This window comes from Ictalurus punctatus, chromosome 2, assembly GCF_001660625.3.
Source record: "Ictalurus punctatus breed USDA103 chromosome 2, Coco_2.0, whole genome shotgun sequence".
Taxonomy (NCBI): Eukaryota; Metazoa; Chordata; class Actinopteri; order Siluriformes; family Ictaluridae; genus Ictalurus; species Ictalurus punctatus.
Genome location: NC_030417.2, coordinates 5,757,144 through 5,775,866, shown reverse-complemented (window position 1 = coordinate 5,775,866; position 18,723 = coordinate 5,757,144). Strand labels below are relative to the sequence as shown.

Sequence of the window (18,723 nt, the reverse complement as noted above, 5' to 3'; positions counted from 1 at the left end):
TAGTGAATGTATCTATAATAACTCATATAAAGTGTAATAGAAAAGTTATTTTCCTGTAACTTGTGCGTCACTTCTTCATTCTGGTCTTAGCAGTAAATAGATGCGTGTGAATTTTACCCCTTTTTCTGCTGTCTCTCTCTTCAGTGACCATCTTCACTTCCTGCATTACGCCTTATTGATAGATCTTTTTTCTTACATGTATTTATCAATCCTGTGTTCACATTTTCAAAAACAGCGGTCTATGTGGACTGAACTGTGCATCACTTTTCAGTGCTTTGACACAAAAAGTATTGAATAAGCTCAGCTTTCAAAATTAATGAATACTTTTCTCACTCAAACGTCATCAAAACTCTGTTCCACAGGGGATGCAGGGGACGTGTCCCCCGCACTTTAAATAAAATGTAAATTTGTCCCCTGCACTTTTCACTGGTCATGGTCAATTTGTGTATCTTTGATTTCTATACGTGTACATGTCTATAAGTCTTTACGTGACCTGATGTTGCCATGACAATCGGTCACTCACGTCACGTGCCACACCCATGTTCACACCCACGCTCAGCGCTCAGAGGTCATGATGAACTCAAAGGGGCAAAAAAAATTCTCTCCTTTTTTTTTTCTGTAAGTGAACCCTTAGAATTATTAACTGGTTGACCCCCCCCCCCCCCCCCCCTTTTTTTTTGAGGTCATTAACTCAAGGGTTCACATCATTTTTCCACAAGCACTGTGAGTTTTTTTTTGTTGTTGTTCTCAATATTTTTTTTTTGTGTTATTATTTTAGGCACATTATATTTGTCAATACCCTTGACTTAGATGAAGATCAGATCACATTTTATGACAAATTTATTTCAGAAAACCATGAAATTCCAAAAGGTTCACATACTTTTTCTTGCCACTGTATAATAAAGTAGTGTGTGAATATAAGTATATATTATATATTGTGTGCTATGTATATGCAATACAATGTACACTAAACACAATATAGAGATAAAACCCCGCACAGTGGCTTAGTGGTTAGCACGTTCGCCTCACACCTGCATGGTAGGCTGATTGGCATGTCCAAAGTGTCCATAGTGTATGAATGGGTGTGTGTGTGATTGTGTGCCCTGCGATGGATTGGCATCCTGTCCAGGGTGTACCCCGCCTTGTGCCCCATGCTGCCTGGGATAGGCTCCAGGTTCTCCGTGACCCTGAAAAGGATAAGCGGTATAGAAGATGGATGGATGGAAGAGATACAACCCATCAATTAGACAAAGGTCAGAAAAAATACCCTTGACATTCTGTCCCCAAGCACATCTGAAATGATGGCTACGCCCTTGTGTGTATCTGCAGCTTATTTTTCCGCATGTTTACATACTGTTTCCAAAAACTAATCAACATTTGTAACCAAATCAAATTTTGATTTTGAGGCATGTATGAAGTGTATAATTTAGTACATTAGAGAACTCTCACAATCTCTGTCTTATTGAATTATCTTCAAGAACTCATATAAAGTGTATTAGAAAAGTTATTTTCCGGTAACTTGTAATGTTCGTCATTTCTTCATTCTCTTTTGGACTGTAAATAGATGCGTGTAAATTTCACCCCACCTTCTGCTGTCCCTCTGTCAGTGACCACCATCTTCACTTCACTTAAGTAATGCCTTACCTTTATTTATAGGATAAGGTACATGCCATGAACATATACAGTATGTTAAGAAGTATGTTTTTAAGCAAGGTGAAGTATATTAACTGAAGTATTATTTTCCATTGTAAAAACATTGTTAGCTAAAATAAAATAATTAAAACAAATATTAAAGATATTAAAGTCTGCATGAGGGAGTGACTACACTGTCTAACACTTTTGAGAGTCAGAAGAAATCTTTACCTCTTAAAGGTACATTTTCATTAATGACTGTGAGCATGCTTTGTGTCCAGTGTCATGTACCATATTACTAACAGTGATAAAAACAGTCGTTAGTTTTAATAAGTTTTGTCTTTTCAGTAGGAAGAAGAGAAACTTCAACAAACTCTCCACCTGCATCATCAACAGTAAAACAAGGTAAACCAGACATCAGCCTCCCTCTAGGTGCCAAAACTTTTCATTATCAATGAAAATACACATCTGTATTATTACATTTATTAACATTTTGGTGTGTTTTATTACACAGTTTTCATCATTCTGGCGGTTTTATTGTTGGTGATACCCGGCGTAGTGGCATTTATTTGTTGGAGACGCACAGGTACAAAACACACGCACACACACACACACACACACACACACACACACACACACACACACACACACAAAACAAATACACACATACGAACACATATGTACACACACACAACAACATCAAATTCTGAGATTGATGAACTGAAACCTGTAGAAGCAGCAGCACTTCTGTAAGTGTCTCTGGATAAGGAAAATGAAATTGTGTAGTTTCCACTAGAGGTGTGATTTCTGAGGTCTTTTCTCTTTAGGAGGAAGATGTGGAGAGAACGTGATTACTGAAGGACGTCCGGACTGTAAGAGAAAGCGGAAGGATCAGGTTAGTGTACATGCAGTTCGGCGCTCAGCTGCATTTTTATTATTATCTTTATGTCTTTGAGTCCTGCTGTATTTCTAATTTAATCTCCATTTAATTCTGCATGGCTTCTATAATAACAGTTATTGCAGATTTGTTTCTACCTTTAGATCTTTACTTGTATTTGTGATACACTGCAGGTAACACACATGAACCACACATGCTTTCACTGAACACATGGTGTAAAGAAAGAAGTCAGATTTGGACATTTGTTTCTTTAAATGATTTTACTTGCTTCTTGGAGTCGACAGTAAAAGCACTAGAAATTGGTGTGTGTATGTTTTATATGTATAATTTTCATGTTCTGTCTTTCCACAGACTGAACCTGATGTTACTTACTCTACTGTAACCCACGTGAACACAGCCGGAGCAGCACGGGTCCAGATCAACGCTGGAGACAAAACTGAATATGCCAGCGTTATAACAAACTAATCCTTCAGTATATATATACATAGATACACTCTCAGATATTATATAATAATAATAATGAAAACATTTATTAAATACACACCATGGTAAGCATGTTTTTCCCCAAATTGTTGTTTTTCATGTTTTTCTTTGTTTTTTTCAAGTAAATAGCAGATTCAGCTATATGAATGTAAAGGGGAAAGGGGGCGGGATTTCCAGAGTATTGCATTACATTTATTTATGTTAGCTAAGGGTATTGTTCCTCATTTACTTTGTGTGTTAATCATTAACAATTGCTGATGGATAATCTTGCAGAAGTATTTAGAGCGTACGCATCATCTTATATCTTATGTGTTCATTTCTTATTCTGATATAAGAATGACATGTAGAAGGCTTTTATCATCATCCTGTTTCGTGTAAGAAGACTCCTATATCTGTTCTTGTTTGTGACTTTTAAAGTCTGCTGAGTTCGGGTAAAAATAAAAGAATGAGAATCGATGCATCCGACTGGAATGAATGTGTATTTCTAACCTAGCTTTTGTGAATGTTTCCTAACACTCCTAGCAATTATCATTACTGAATTCACTTTTTCAGGACTCACACAGTTAGCAGTCTGAGTGGATGTAGCCGTGGATCAGTTTTCATTACACTTACACAAACTTGTGGCACTGAATATAATATGAATATACAGTATATAATATAAATAGCCTTATTCAAACTTCATGAATTCTGTTTTCTCTCAAACTCGACCTCCAGCAGAACTCAGTACATCTACAGCACTTTTTCTTCCTGTTTACCTAATATTTACAAAACTGCTGAATATTGGTTCAATATGTAACAATGGGCTCTCAGGAAGGTTATAGGGCTCCATATACATGAGGATTATTTATACAAAATCAGGGTTAAAAAGCTCCAGCTCAGACACCAAAAAACACTGAGCAAACACAATTAAAAACAATTACTGTGCAGATTGAACTTGATAAGAAGGTATGAACATTTCAATTATGTTGTTATAAAAATTACATTACTTAGGGAAGTGTTCAGTGTAGAATACAACTAACTGCACTAGTCAGTGTTACTAGTTAGTGTTACTAATTTAACCCCCTTATGAAACTCCAACCAAAAAAAAACAAACAAAAAAAAAACTAGTCTTAGTGAAGAATGATAATGAACCTACAGGTGTAGATGGCAGCAACGACAAACAACAAAAATGATTACCAAATGTGGCAGGGTAAGTGATTTGGCTGTCCTATTGGTTCTGCTTGGGATATGGTTTCGGCAGACCAATAGGATGAGTGCTACCCAATTATTTAAGGACCCTTATTTTGGTAAGCAGATAGGTGTCTTGGTGATTCCGAGTCCCTCGTTGGCAGGAGATGGTAGAAGGAAGTGACGAATCAGGAAGTGAGATGTGGTTTGAAGAAAATGGCAGTAGAGATAGGAGTGTATGGAACATAGTAAGATCGAGAAAACTGGAAAAAAAGGAAAAGAGAATGTCTAACACAGAGGAAACAGATAGCGAGCAAAGTGTTAGCTTAGGAAAACAAAACAGGAAGAGGAACACAAAGTAATCATAACATTATCTCAAGAAGGGACAGCGTTTGGTGTGTGGAGTCCAGTGGTTAGCACGTTCGCCTCACTGGTCTGGGGTTCGATTCCCGCCGGGGCCATGTGTGTGCGGAGTTTGCATGTTCTCCCCGTGCTGCGGGGGTTTCCTCCGGGTACTCCGGTTTCCTCCCTCAGTCCAAAAACATGCATGGTAGGCTGATTGGCATGTCCAAAGTGCCCGTAGTGTATGAAATGGTTTGTGAGTGTGTATGTGAGTGTGTCCTGCCATGGACTGTCCAGGGTGTACCCCACCTTGTGCCTGATGCTCCCTGGGATAGGCTCCAGGTTCCCCCACGACCCTGACGAAGGAGTAAGCAGTAGAAGATGGATGGATGGATCTCTAATGATTAGTTGTAGAAATATAGCCCACCAAGGGACAGCCATGCAACTGAATAAAATAGATGGTAAGAGAGTTCACTGTTCGGTGAAGGTGTAAAGCTCAAATGCTGCAACTGTGGAGGAGAGCACAGCTCAGCTTATTGTGGCTGTGAAGCCAGCAAGAAGGCACTGGAGGTGCAACTAGTGAAAACATTGCAAGGAATAACATAAGCGGAAGCAGTAAATAAAGTGTCTGTTGAAAGGAAGGACTATAAATTAGAAAATAAAGATAGACCTTGCGGGGGCTGTGAAAAGATTGCAGTATGGAAAGATATGTTAATTATGAGCAAGAAAGAATTTGTGTTGTTTATGGTTGAGGGTATAAATTGCTCAGCACAGACCGAGAGAAAGACTGAAAAGATCAAAATAATAATTAAATCAGCTGAAAAATACCTTGGTATTAAAGGACTCAGCAGTGAAGGAGTGGAGAAAATGTTAACTGCAGGAATCTCTAACTCTCAGTCATGGGCTGGTGGCTCTTCATGATCCTAATTATATTGCAGTGGAATGCCAAGAGTCTTATAGCTAATGGACAAGAATTCAAAAAGTTTGTGACTGATCTGTTAGATAAACCTCAGGTAATATGTGTGCAAGAGACGTGGTTAAAACCACAGTTAGACTTTGTGATTTATGGATATACTACAATCAGAAACGATAGGGAAACGGGTAAAGGTGGAGGGGTAGCAACCTTTGTTAGAAATGATGTGAAATATAACCTAGTCAATAAAGGGAAAGAACAGGAATCTGTGGTAGTCAGAATATTGTGAGGAAAAGACAGTATAAGGATAGTCAACTTTTATAATCCCTGTAATAGACTGAGCACTGATATACTGAATGCAGTATGTGGGTTGACACAAGGGAAAATAGTATGGTGTGGGGATTTTAATGCACACAGCACGATATGGGGGAGTAAGAACACAGATGTAAATGGGTCAGTAATAGAGGAATTTATAGATGATAAAAACCTGGTATGTGTTAATGATTGGAAGGGCACACGGTATAGTAGCTTACATAACACAGAAAGTGCTACTGATCTGACTATAATGTCAACTGAAATGGCAGGAATCAGCACAGGGGAGGTTTTAGACCAGTCGACAGTAGGTAGTGATCACTATCCAATAATAACCAGGATAGGAGTACAGATACACCAGGATAGCGAAATGAGAATACCAAGGTGGAGGTTAGATAAATCTGATTGAAATAAAATGTATGGAATTAGTGAATAAGGATATTACAAATGTAGAAGAAATGAACAGGAAAGTGACTACGGCAATTATACAAACAGCTGAAGAAACAATTCCTAAAAAGACAAGATGTGAACGAAGAAAGAACGTGCCATGGTGGAATGAGAGCTGTGGTATAGTAATTAAAAAGAGAAATAAAGCTTTTAGGCAACTCAAAGCTCACCATACACTGGTAACTTTGATTAACTATAAAAGGGCACAAGCAGTAGTTAGGAAAACAATTAGATCAGCCAAACGTGGGTATTGGAGACAATTCTGCAATAAAATTGGAAGAGAAACCCAGCTATCAGACATATGGAGAACAATTAGGAAAATGAGCGGAATAAGAAACAGTGTAGAAATACCAATGTTAAGTAGCAATAATATAAATGTGATTAGCAATGCAGAAAAAGCAGAACTCTTGGTAAAAACTTTTGTGAAGATCCACAGTACTGAAAACCTATCCTCAACAGCTAAGCAGTGTAGAGATCAGACACTTGCCCAAAATCCAGGGATAGTGGAAAGAAGGACTACATCAGGGGGAGAGTTGGACTTACCATTTACTCTATTTGATTTAAAAAGGGCCACATCAAAAAGCACGGCAAATGACACCAGGGAAAGATGGTATATGCCATAGCATGTTAGATCACATGAGAGACACCACACTTGATACAGTATTAAAACTGTTCAATATGGTATGGAATACAGGAAAAATCCCACTATCATGGAAACAGGCAGTTATACTTCCAATACTCAAACCTGGAAAAGACCCGTCAGATCCAGCAAGCTATAGACCAATAGCATTAACGTCACAGTTAGGCAAAACTATGGAGAGGATGGTAACAGATAGACTAGATCACTATATAGAAAGTAAAGGGCTTCTTTCACCGTATCAGTCAGGATTTCGTAAAGGGAGGGGGACAATGGATTCTATATTATGCCTAGAGTCAGAAATTAGGAAAGCTCAGACTAACAAAGAAAGTGTAATTTCTGTATTTTACGATGTTAAAAAAGCGTATGATATGCTTTGGAAGGATGGACTTCTAATTAAACTTGGCAAATTAGGAATAAATCGTAAGATGTATAATTGGGTATTAGACTTCCTGAACAGAAGAGCGATAGAAGTTAGAGTAGGTGCAGAGTACTCAAATAGGTATGCAGTGGAAAATGCTACCCCACAAGGCAGTGTATGTAGCCCAATACTGTTTAATATTATGATTAATGACATATTTGATCAGGTCGGAGGAAATATAGGAAAGTCGCTTTATGTGTATGATGGGGCACTCTGGGTTAGGGGTCAGAATATAGAATATTTAAGAAAGAAAATGCAATATGCAATAGGGAAAGTAGAACAGTGGACAAATGAATGGGGATTTAACTATCAATTTCAAAATCACAAGGTATAGGTTTCTCCAAACGTCATAAAACAGTACCATTTAAATTATATGGGCTAGATCTTGAACAGGTGAAGACTGTGAGATTTTTAGGAATGTTGTTTGATGAGAAGCTGACCTGGGGTCTGCATATTGATAAAATTAAAAACAAATGTAAAAAGATTAGTAATGTTCTGAGATGTCTGTCAGGGCGAGACTAGGGAGCAAGTAGGGCATTGCTCATAAATACATATCAGGCTCTTATGAGGGCTGCCTCTGATTATGGCTGCCTAGCATATATGTCGGCATCACAATCAAATCTTAAAAAGCTTGATGTGGAACAGGCACAAGCACTTTGGATCTGTACTAGAGCATTTATAATTACGCATCTTAGAATAGGTCATGCTGGCTTAAATCTAGCATTAAACAGAATAGGAAAACACCCCACTGGACTCTGCACACACTGCAGTACACAAGAGACAGTGAAACACATTCTGTTAGACTGCAAAAGGTATGAGGAGGAAAGAGCTGAGCTAGAGATGCAGATTGGAAAACAAAACATGACATTAGAGAACTTGTTGGGGAAAACATCTGGGGAAATGCACCGCCCCTTAATGAACTATTTAAAAAGTACTGGTATAAGTGAGAGAATTTAGTAATCTATAGTACGAATAACTAGTATATAGCTATTTATCTCTTTATTTTCTTTTATGTCTGCAGTATTGTTTTGGTATTATTATTATTAGTCTTTTCTTTTCTATTCAAATTTTAGTATTATTATTATTATCATTATTATTATCATTATTATTATTATTATTATTATTTACTATTAATTTTATTTTATTTTTTTCCTGCCAATCTACTGCCCACACTCCAGTCCAGTAGGTGGCGGTAATGCACCTTTAGTGGTTTGATAACCGCCATTAAAAACAAGAAGAAGAAGAAGGCATTTCCGGTTTCCACTTCCATTCGATACGTTCAGGCTTTGTCACGGCGTAATGAGGTGAACACCTCAAGGCTAATTTGTTGTTTTTATAGTGTTAGAGCGGCGCTGGTGGCGCGTGCATTGAGGCGAATTGGTGCCGGAGATCACGTAAAGTGATCGCAACATTTAGCCTGTGGCTGAGTGGTGTGTGTGTGTGTGTGTGTGTGTGTGTGTGTGTGTGTGTGTGTGTGTGTGTGTGTGTGTGTGTGTGTGTGTGTCTGTCTGTCTGTCTGTCTGTGTCTGTGTGTGTGTGTCTGTGTGTCTGTGTGTGTGTGTGTGTGTGTCTCTCTCTCTCGAGCCGCGGTACCTGTGATTAATCATACAACTTCGCGTCTGGTGTTTTGTTCAATCTAATGGTGAGAGTGGGGAGTTGAGCTAAGTCTTCTCTAAGACAAACCCCTAGCCGAAGACGCTACATGTGACGCTGCTGTTTTGCTTTAGTGCATCAACAGTTGTTTTGCTTTATGTACTGTTTTGCTTCATGGTTTTATGTATTTTGTTTTACTTTAGTTTTGGATGTATGTCTGGTTCGTTTTGCAAGCACATATAGTAAGAGAGTGAGCAGTCTGAGTGGTAAAATTAGTGTTTCCTAGCCTCAGATCTGTTTCAGGTTTGTTGATCTACATAACCACTTTACTACTGAGAGGGTGTATGTTAAGCCTTACTGTCTCCATGCTATAGTGGCCATAATTGTCCTTTGTCCCTTTTTATTATTATTATTTTTTTAAACTGTAATTCTGGTTCTGCTTGGGTGCTGTCCACTGCCTCCATTTCTTGTGGTGGTGTCAGTGGGCCTGGGTGTTATAGCTACCATACCACAGTGTCTGTAATATTTGTCTTTCTGTGTCTTGTTGTTTAGTGTTTGTGTAACTTTGGGTTAGCTGGTGTCTTCTTTGTCTCCAGGAGCCAGTGAGTCTTGGTGGGACAGGGTAGGCTAGCTGCATTTATTCAGTGGTGTGTTTCACAGCGTGCTCAGTGTGTCAACACAACTTCCTTATGGTGTAGGTAGTGTGCGATTTTGGTGGGTTTGGATGACCTCCTGAGCTGTAGCTGACCTGCCTTGTCCCTGCCAAGCCTGGGCCTGGAGAAGTTCTTAATTTTTAAAATATTTATTGTGCTTCAGGGGAAAGTGATTTATTTCCATGTCAAGTTTTAAATGATGCTTAGGTGTCATAATAAAATACAAATGTTTATATTCGTACTCATGTCTCACTCTCATTTTCCTTGCCCCGATTGGTGAAACTTGTGTGTGCCTTTTGTTTGTTAGTATTTCCCTGGTTCTCCCTCAAGGTGGTGTAGTTGGATTTACTGCATTTGGGATAAACGTTTTCCCTCCACTTAGGAATGCCACATTTCTGGTGTAGTTGGCAGGATAAACGTCTCCCTTCACATTGAATATTGCTACACAAACATGCAAAGTAAATGGAGATCTATTGGATTTATTCAGTTTGTTTTGGCTAATAACAATCTGTTTGTAAGGCTTGTGATCCACAGCTGAAAAAGTCGTCATCTGAACAGAGCAGACGCAGAGAGAGGTGAGAGTGCAGCGGGGAAGTAACACCTCGTGCTTGCAGGACAGAACTGGCCACAAATGGAAAGTCGCTAAGGTTTGTCCAGAAAGTCGCTAGATTTGTCGCTAGGCAGAAATCTGGATGTAGATTTACATCTCTAATGAGCAATTATCTGTAGACCAGCTGTAGTAGCAGCTTTATGGCACAAGATGTCGCTACTTAGTCGCTTAGCCGTAGCTCTATAATCAAAGACCTAGGAAGAATAAATAAATAATTAAACTAAACAATTAAATAAACTATTTTAAGCTATTTAAACTCTAATAAATTATGTTACTGATTACAATTATACTCATGATTTTATTACTTTTCATGATCATCACTCATGACCAGCCTCTAAGTGCTCCTCAGCTCACACATGGTAAATGTGTCTTTATTACTTCCTGTAAGTCTAGTTAAACACACTTGCTGGTGAATATACTAATTAACATTACAGCTTTGTCCTAAACACTAGAAGTCATGTGTTGAAATTAGTGAAGTTAATGTTTATTAAATTAATTCATGCCCAGGTGTTTTTTTTTTTTTTTTGATTGGGGGGGAGGTTATGATACTATAAAGTAAGATAAAACCACCACATGAGAGAAAATATAAATAAATATTAATACTGCATATAAAATGTAAATTGAGCCATGGAAAGAGTGATGAAAGAGATTTTGAAAAAATGATAAATGAGACAGTGGTTGTTGTGGTTTCCTGATAATCACACTATATAACAGAGAGACACTCAGGCAGTGTGTGTGTGTGTGTGTGTGTGTGTGTCACTTTGAGGGACTGGTGTGTGTGTGCAGAAAAATCAGTAATGATGAAGTGCTTGTATCTTTTGTCTGTTGTGTTTCACGTCGCTGCAGGTGAGTGAAGTTATTTTTTATTTTCTATTACAGAAAGGAGAGAGAATATTATCCAGTTCTTAGTTCAGCTGCTTTCTGTTTAGTTCATGTGGTTTCTGTCCAGACTGGGTTTACAGTAGGCCGTAGTTCAGTCCTGTTCCTGAACGACCAAACACTGTCAAATGTTTATCATTTAGAGTTTTACTTAATAACAACTTTACTTACTACAGTGTTATAATAATAATCGGCCCAACAGAGCTGAACACATTCAATTGAACTATTTGATTATGGCTTCATATTTTATAAATGTAATGTTATTAAAATGCTAAATTTCAAGACCAGCATGTATTTGTAGTTAAAATGTCCAAAGACAGCAGTAATCTTTATACACGAGGTAAACATATCATGCCTTGTGTTATAATCTCCTTATTTAGACCTGTTCAGCTTTGATCATGTGGATTTTTTCTTCCTGATTAACTTCAGTCTAAAATGTACTGATGAGAGGTGGGCGAATGAATAAGGAGGAATCTACAGTGAGATTATTTTACATCCCTATAATACTTACAGTGTATGTTTTTACACATTTACTGAATTACATCTCTCACAATCTCTGTCTTATTGAATGTATCTATAATAACTCATAAAGTGTAGTAGAAAAGTTATTTTCCTGTAACTTGTAACTGTCACTTCTTCATTCTGGTCTTAGCTGTAAATAGATGCGTGTGAATTTCACACCTTTTTCTGCTGTCCCTCTGTCAGTGACCATCTTCACTTCCTGCATTATGCCTTATTCACAGTTTTGTACTTTTAAAAATGGTTAAATGCACTTATCAGTGCTGTATTTTCATGTCACTGCAAACCAGCGACTCCATTTCCCAGATTACACCACGAACTACAAACATGGCCGACGACTACAACTCCCAAAGCTACACACTATCACTCACCTTCTCTTGAGAACTAATAAGACTGACCTATTCCCAATTACAGTCTCAATCACACCACACTACACAAGAGATTTTCACACACACACAGTAATTGTGAAGTATATGCTCCATCAAATTTTTGTCTCTGCCATTAACGAGCCTTGATATCTTGTTTGTTTATGCTGGTTTTAACAATGTTCTTGTTTTCGACCTGGTCTTTTTGCTTTGCCTTGTTTGGACTGATTGCCTGACCTCTGCTTGTCTGTTTATTGATGTCTACCTGATTCCCTGGACTTGTTATTTTATTAAACTGCCATAGCTACACTTGCTTCCGTCCTAACCTCCATTTTGTGACATGTATTCACAATTTCAAATCTCAAATCAGCGGTCGATGTGGACTGAACTGTGGATCACTTTTCATTACTTTGACACAATTCAGTAAAATAAATTAAAATAAATAAATTAAAATAAATAAAATAAATTGTTGCAAAGTAAATAAATAGATAAAAAAAGAGAAAAACTGCTGATTTCCTGTTTAACCTCACCCAGCTGTTCTGTTTTTCACTTTATTACCATCTATACAAAAGGGGAACTCTGTGGATCTATGAGCAGTGTGGTGATGCAGTGGGTAGCGTTGTCTCCTCACAGCTCCAGGGTCCCCGCTTCAGTCCTGAGCTCGGGCTTCTGTCTGTGTGGAGATTCTGTGCTTGTTCTCCCCATGTCCATGTGGGTTTTCTGTGGGTTCTCTGGTTTCCTCCCACCTCCTAAAATACACCAGTAGGTGGACTGGCTAAAACTGCTGTGTGTGTGTGTGTGTGTGTGTGTGTGTGTGTGGTTCCTGCAATTGACTGACGGACAATCCAGGGTGTATTTCGGGTATACTCAGGGGTATGTTGTTGAGAGAGAGAGACTTTGCTAGTACTTTGTTTAAATGAGTTGGATTTGTGGGGTGTATGAAATGTTTTGGTAGTTATATGGGGGTGCAGTTTCCAGGGGGGATGACTGCTGAGAAGGAATACAGAGACATCAAGCTTTATGTTAAAGGTATAGCTTTTCATTACACAATAAAAGTGGATGTTCCGTGAAAGCAGACTTGATCAGTCTTCAAATGAATTATAGTTACATACGTAACAAAATGTCTTCTCCATTTACCATAACTGAGGGTTTTACTCTAATGAGTCATTTTGTGACACTGATTAGACTGGCCTGAAACTTTGGACTGGTATCAGAGTGGATTTGACATATTTCTCAGTCTAATCTATGATTTATTTTGGTAACACTTTAGTGTTTATTGAGCTACATAACACCTGTATAATTCCTTCATTACAAATGACATAAGCCTACATAAACATTTATCAAAGCTTCAAAGGTGTTGTCGTGGAAAACAATCTTTCCAGCCTAAATCAAAAAACTTCAGAGACGGAGTATTAGTAGATGTCAAAAAGTAAATAAACTTTATTGAAACAGAAAAGTGGGACAGTCTGCAGAAAGTCCAAATTATTCAAACACACACAGCCCTTTTTATACCTTTCTCCACAGCGTACTCATCTTAGGCGGGTTTTTGCCTTTCCTCATTAAAACAGACCAATCTTCTTTGCCACAATTAATTATTCATGTCTATATGATATCTTAAATTTGTGGAGCATGTGCAGTTAGTTGTTTTTCTTAAAACGGTTTTATGAGGACAAGGTTTCTTTTTTTTTTCTTTTCTTTTTTTTTTTCTTTATTTTTTAAAAAGGTTTCACTCAGAGTCAGAGTCAACACTCCCTTCTTATGCCTCAATGAGCTTCTGTCTGTTTCTATCTCTGGTCCTAGCTGATATCTACCTCCCTTCCTAAGGCCCTATACTAACTCGTTAATTGGTATCAGGCCTCAAGGTTATTTACTTCTGTGCAGGAAGATTTAGGCTAGTACAGAAAAACAATTACTGTACAGTAAGACACAATTCTTCTAACTCAATACACACTTATAATATAACTTGATCAAAAAGTGTTCTATGGATTTGGATTATGCTTCTAAATATTGATTATACATATATATTATGCTTAAATAATAAATCTAAATGTTATACATATTGATTACACTTTATTAGCATATCCAAATGTTAATTACACATATTGATTATACTTCATAAATATTTTCTATAGTGTCAGTAGCCACGTTTCCATCCAAGGGTTTTTTAGCGATGAAAGCTTTAGCGCATTAAAATGTTTACTGTTATATCTGATGGAAATGCAAATTATCGATATAATTTCATAAGTGTCGACATAATCTTTGTTCATTTAACTTTAGCACATAAACTCTATATCGATACTTTAAATGTTGCGAAAAATAGTTTGGAAAAAGTTTTTGCCGAGAAAAATGACATTCACGCAAAACAAAAGTGTCACATGACAGAACTTATCCATCAGTCGGGGGAAGAATAAGGGATGTGTGTGACATCCAGCGCACTGCAAACCTGTGACACAAGATGCGGCAAGAAATTACGATATGCAGTTTCATTGTCCTCAGCAACATTCAGCAGCCTGATATAACGCCGCATTCATTTTTCTTTAATAGCTGTGCATACACCATATACACATCCATGGACGGTCGTTTTACTGACCCCGAAAGTTTCCCCCACTGCACTGTACTCGGCGCAGGATGCCAGCTTGAACCTCCACCATGGGCAGGGCCGGAGTGGGACACATTTTTAGCTCGGGAGTTTAATGCCCAAAACCAGCCCATTTTTTTCGTGGTGGAAGAACTTGGATAAATGAAGAGACAGTTCAGTTCTTACTATCCCGTTATATTTATTACTGACATGTTTCACCAAGAATATAAGATATCTTAAGATAAATAACATATAACAGGCTACTGAGCATAGTTTTCTTCTACAAAAAGTCCAACTGTAACATTATGAAAAACAATGTTTGTTTGCATTCAAACTAATATGAAATATTTCAGTAAGAAATGTGATGATGGTTTGTTTATATCTTCACGGTAAGGACCTGAGTACACGTGTGTGTGTGTGTCCGTGTGGATTAGCAGTAAGAGCAGAGATGGAGCAGGACAATGGCTGTTGGTCCTGCAGTAAATGTTTTGGTTTTGCTGTCAGCGTGTGTGAGAGATGAATCAGTACAAAGGTAGATAAAGGAGAAGAGAGGGACAGACTGACCACATGGGGTAAAAGTAACTGAGATTCCTACCTAGTTACGTGTGTGTGCTCCTGGAGAGGGGTGCGTGCTGGGAGTAACTCGTCAGTTACCATGGAGACTTGGCATACCCCTTACTCCAGTGACCTCTCACCTTTGCGTGTGTCTCTGTGTGTTGCTTTACAATTCCCTTATAGAAGACTTTTTTTTTTTTTTTTTTTTTAAGCTCTCTCTCCTTCAAATTCACAGCTCCATTTTCTCTGTCTGTTTTACCACACACACACACACACACACACACACACACACACACACACGCGCGCACACACACTCGTGCCCTCTCTCTCTTTCTCTGGGAGTATCTGATGACTCTGATGTGGAGCAGCTGTTGCATTTCTCAGAGTCGCCCTCATTTCTTCCCCCTTCTTTCATTCCTCCCTTCTTTCTCTCCCCACATTACAACAGCAGCTTCACTCAGAATCTCTCTGTCTCTGTGTGTGTGTGTGTGTAAGTGTAATTAACTTTTTTCTGACGTTGAGGGAGTGCATGTGTGATGGAAAATTTTAATGATTAAAAATAAATAAATATTTGTTCACTGATCTGTGATATTAATGTAATTATTGTATGATTCCAATCATTCCAATGATTTTTATAGTCAATATCGCTGAATTTGTGTATTTTCCTGTGTATTTTTTTTTAAATATCAAAAATCTAAAAGGTGTGCATCGTACCTGACACCTAGTCGAACACTTTACCGTTGGTTGTGTGACTGTACATCATTCCCTTCAAATACTATTGAGCTTTAAATTATGTTATATTTTGTGTATGAGCCCATTCGGTAGTGAAATTCATATAAAATGTACATGTGATTTAATAGTTTTTTATTAAGTATCAAAAATCTAAAAGGTGTGCTTCATACCTGACATTTAGACGAACATTTTCCAGTTGGTTATATGACCGTAAGTCATTCCCTTCAAATGCTATTGAAGTTAGAAACGTGTATAACAATGTTGTATGTAACTTTAGAGACGGTCCCTTAATTTTCGCATATCTTTGAATATCAAATGTCAAACAAACTTTATGCCAGTAGATGAAAGCAGTTAGCACGCTGAAGTGTTTAATTCGTCTTGCACCACATATATTTGCCAATGATTGCAATTTTTATTCATTCATGAAGGAGACATACTTTTTTTTGTCCATTTGTAGCGTAATTCCGCAAGTTAGTTACTAACACAGAAATGTCGAGCTTGTCATGGTACTGCAAAACAGGAACGCGCTCTCTCGATGACTTTTTTCCCCTGTGTCTGAAAACAGCTTTACCTTCACGTGACTGTTACAAAGCACAGACACTGGAGACTCCTTCCATACAACTGTTAAATAAACAACATCTCACAGAAACAGTCACCATATCTATAGCTGCACCTGTACTAGAGTGAGCACATTGATCTAAAGCGTGATTGGCATTACTCAGGGTTTCGTCTAAGGCCCTGTTCACACTAGTGCATTTTAAAATGAAAAGGATAATCGTCCACACTGGAGTTTCCACTATGTTTCAGAAACGATCTCAGTCCACGCTACACGACTGAATGCGTCATGTCACATGACCATTCATGCACACTGGGTATGCATATACAAGTGCAAACAGGAAGTTGGTTGCTAATCGAAACCGGCGTTCCACATAGGGCTTATGCCGCTTTGTTGTCGATCGCTCTAATCAAAGCTTTCCTCTTGCGCATGTAGGCAGCTGCAGTATTATAAAATACAGAATTTAACTGCACAATGGCTGCTCAGAATGACAACAAAGCCAGCAAAGCTTGCAGTTCAGTCTCCATGTTGTTGTGTATACGATCAAGGTAGGTAGCGTAATGGTCATATGGTCGGGGCTCGATGAATTAGGGAAGGATATGCAATGATCCAGAAGACCCAATCAGGAGCGAATGTGGGCAGAGCCACGCCTTCGTTTTCAAAAGTCTTTGTTTTTGATGTGTTTAGACTGAAACACGAGACCTGAGTTTTTAAAGTAAAACGTGGTCTTCGGCATTTCCAAAAGTTTCTGGAGTAGTGCCGATGACTTGCGTAACCTTAGCAACAGTTATGCATTTTAAAACATGCGTAAACAGGGTCTAAGATTGCAGAGAGCACAGGTGCGCTCTAGAGTTCCGAAAGTGGTGAAATAATTCAAAGGAAATTTTAAGTTATTTGCAGTTTTTCATGTTGTTTTCGATCCTTATCATATAGCTTGGCAACATTTCTTATACTTGTAGTCAAAAGTCTATTAATTTCACCAGATAACATGTTTGAGATGTAACGAAAAGAAATGTTCGTTCGGCTTAAGGTGCTCCGCAAAAACACTTGTGTGTTGCGCCTAAGCCTTTCTGTGGTAATGAAAACCCTGCGTTACTGTAAGAGTGCTGTTGTAGAAAACGTGTCACGTTCTGACCGATCTGAATCTGAATTCGAAAGCATTGTGGTGTAAATAACATGGAATACTCTCGTACGCGCGGATCTTCAGGTTTTTAACAAGCTATTTCTTCTTCTCCAGTTGTCAGTCTAATATTCTCTCCTAATTCGACAGTTTTATCAGTATCGGTCCCTCCAGGATTTCACTTTTTGTGTGTGTGTGATCAAAATCAAGCAACATCCACAATATATGGAGGAGTTAACAATTTTTCTAAATGACGCAGATTTTCTGCAGATTCGGGCCAAGATGCATTATGTGACGTCATCATGACGCGGATTCAGCCAAAGCCCTCTTAGATTCACGTGCGCCGAACATGAGTACAGCTGAAAGGTCTCATAAACGGTACATACGAGAATCAACAGTTTTGTAAACCATGTGTTTGGAAGACTTTTTTTTTTTTGCTTGTTTGTTTTTGTTTTGTTTGTTTTTTTCGGGACCTCTGAGACCCTGCTGAAAAATTACATTTGAAATGTTCCAAATTAGAAAGTGCAATGTCATTTAAAAAAACAAAACAAAAAAACAAAAAAATCCCAAGAATGCCCCTTCGGTTATTTCCCTTGCTGCTGGAAGTGGCTAAGAGAAATGAAGAAGTTGGGCCAAAAACTGAAGGGAAGATTTCACTGGCTGTTACAAAAAGCTGAGTTAATCTATGCAGCAGGCGGGCTGGTCTCTCGCCCGCGACATTAAGTTTATTTGATGCAACACAGAAAAGGGTTTCTTGGAAAACAGATGTTTGCTTTTCTGGGATTTATTTTTTCATTGCTGTTCACCCTGTACACACACACGCGCACCCACGCGCACACTGTAAGACTTGCAGGATGTTTCCCATCGGTGTGTTGTAGGATGATGAATAATTCAGATCAGAAAAGATTTTCCACTACACTGATTCAGTCATGTAGTACATAAACTCAGACATTTCCATGTGTACACACACACACACACACACACATAAACACAGTGTCCACTGTTGAAATTGAAACAAAAAACGGTGTTCTCATGCCCCGCTTCTTCCTCTGCAGGCGTATTGACTCAGAAGGTGAAGGTGGATCCGGAAGTGGTGTCCTATCCGGGTCAGACAGTGATCCTGTGCTGCCAGTTTCCTGACAAAGGCCAGACCCAGCTCACTCAGGTCAGAGGTCACCTCCTATCTCCAACCTGGCCATAAGCATGCTCTGTCTCTCTTTCTCTCTCATGCACGCACACACACACACACACACACACACACACACACACACACACACACACACACACACACACACACACACACTAGAGTTC

The 18,723-nt window shown here is 38.5% G+C and overlaps 2 protein-coding genes across 6 annotated transcripts in view; both read left to right on the top strand.

Annotated features, from left to right (window-relative positions):
• The window catches only part of LOC108262464 (basement membrane-specific heparan sulfate proteoglycan core protein), a 72,068-nt gene that overhangs the window by 48,348 nt on the left and 4,997 nt on the right, over nucleotides 1-18,723 (top strand). For 2 of the 5 annotated variants that reach the window (XM_053687018.1, XM_053687013.1), the window contains 4 exons: nucleotides 1,981-2,037; nucleotides 2,147-2,218; nucleotides 2,460-2,527; nucleotides 2,882-3,469. In XM_053687018.1, the coding sequence (XP_053542993.1) occupies nucleotides 1,981-2,037; nucleotides 2,147-2,218; nucleotides 2,460-2,527; nucleotides 2,882-2,995 (311 nt within the window). In that variant the 3' untranslated portion in view covers nucleotides 2,996-3,469. Of the gene's footprint in view, nucleotides 1-1,980; nucleotides 2,038-2,146; nucleotides 2,219-2,459; nucleotides 2,528-2,881; nucleotides 3,470-18,723 lie in introns of those variants that run through there. The other 3 variants (XM_053687014.1, XM_053687021.1, XM_053687023.1) reach the window with 3 other exon arrangements.
• LOC108261109 (basement membrane-specific heparan sulfate proteoglycan core protein) overlaps nucleotides 8,478-18,723 on the top strand; it is a 73,910-nt gene continuing 63,664 nt past the window's right edge. Inside the window, exons 1-2 of the mRNA XM_053687001.1 lie at nucleotides 8,478-10,954; nucleotides 18,468-18,577. Of these exons, the coding sequence (XP_053542976.1) occupies nucleotides 10,906-10,954; nucleotides 18,468-18,577 (159 nt within the window). The 5' untranslated portion in view covers nucleotides 8,478-10,905. The remainder of the gene's footprint in view (nucleotides 10,955-18,467; nucleotides 18,578-18,723) is intronic.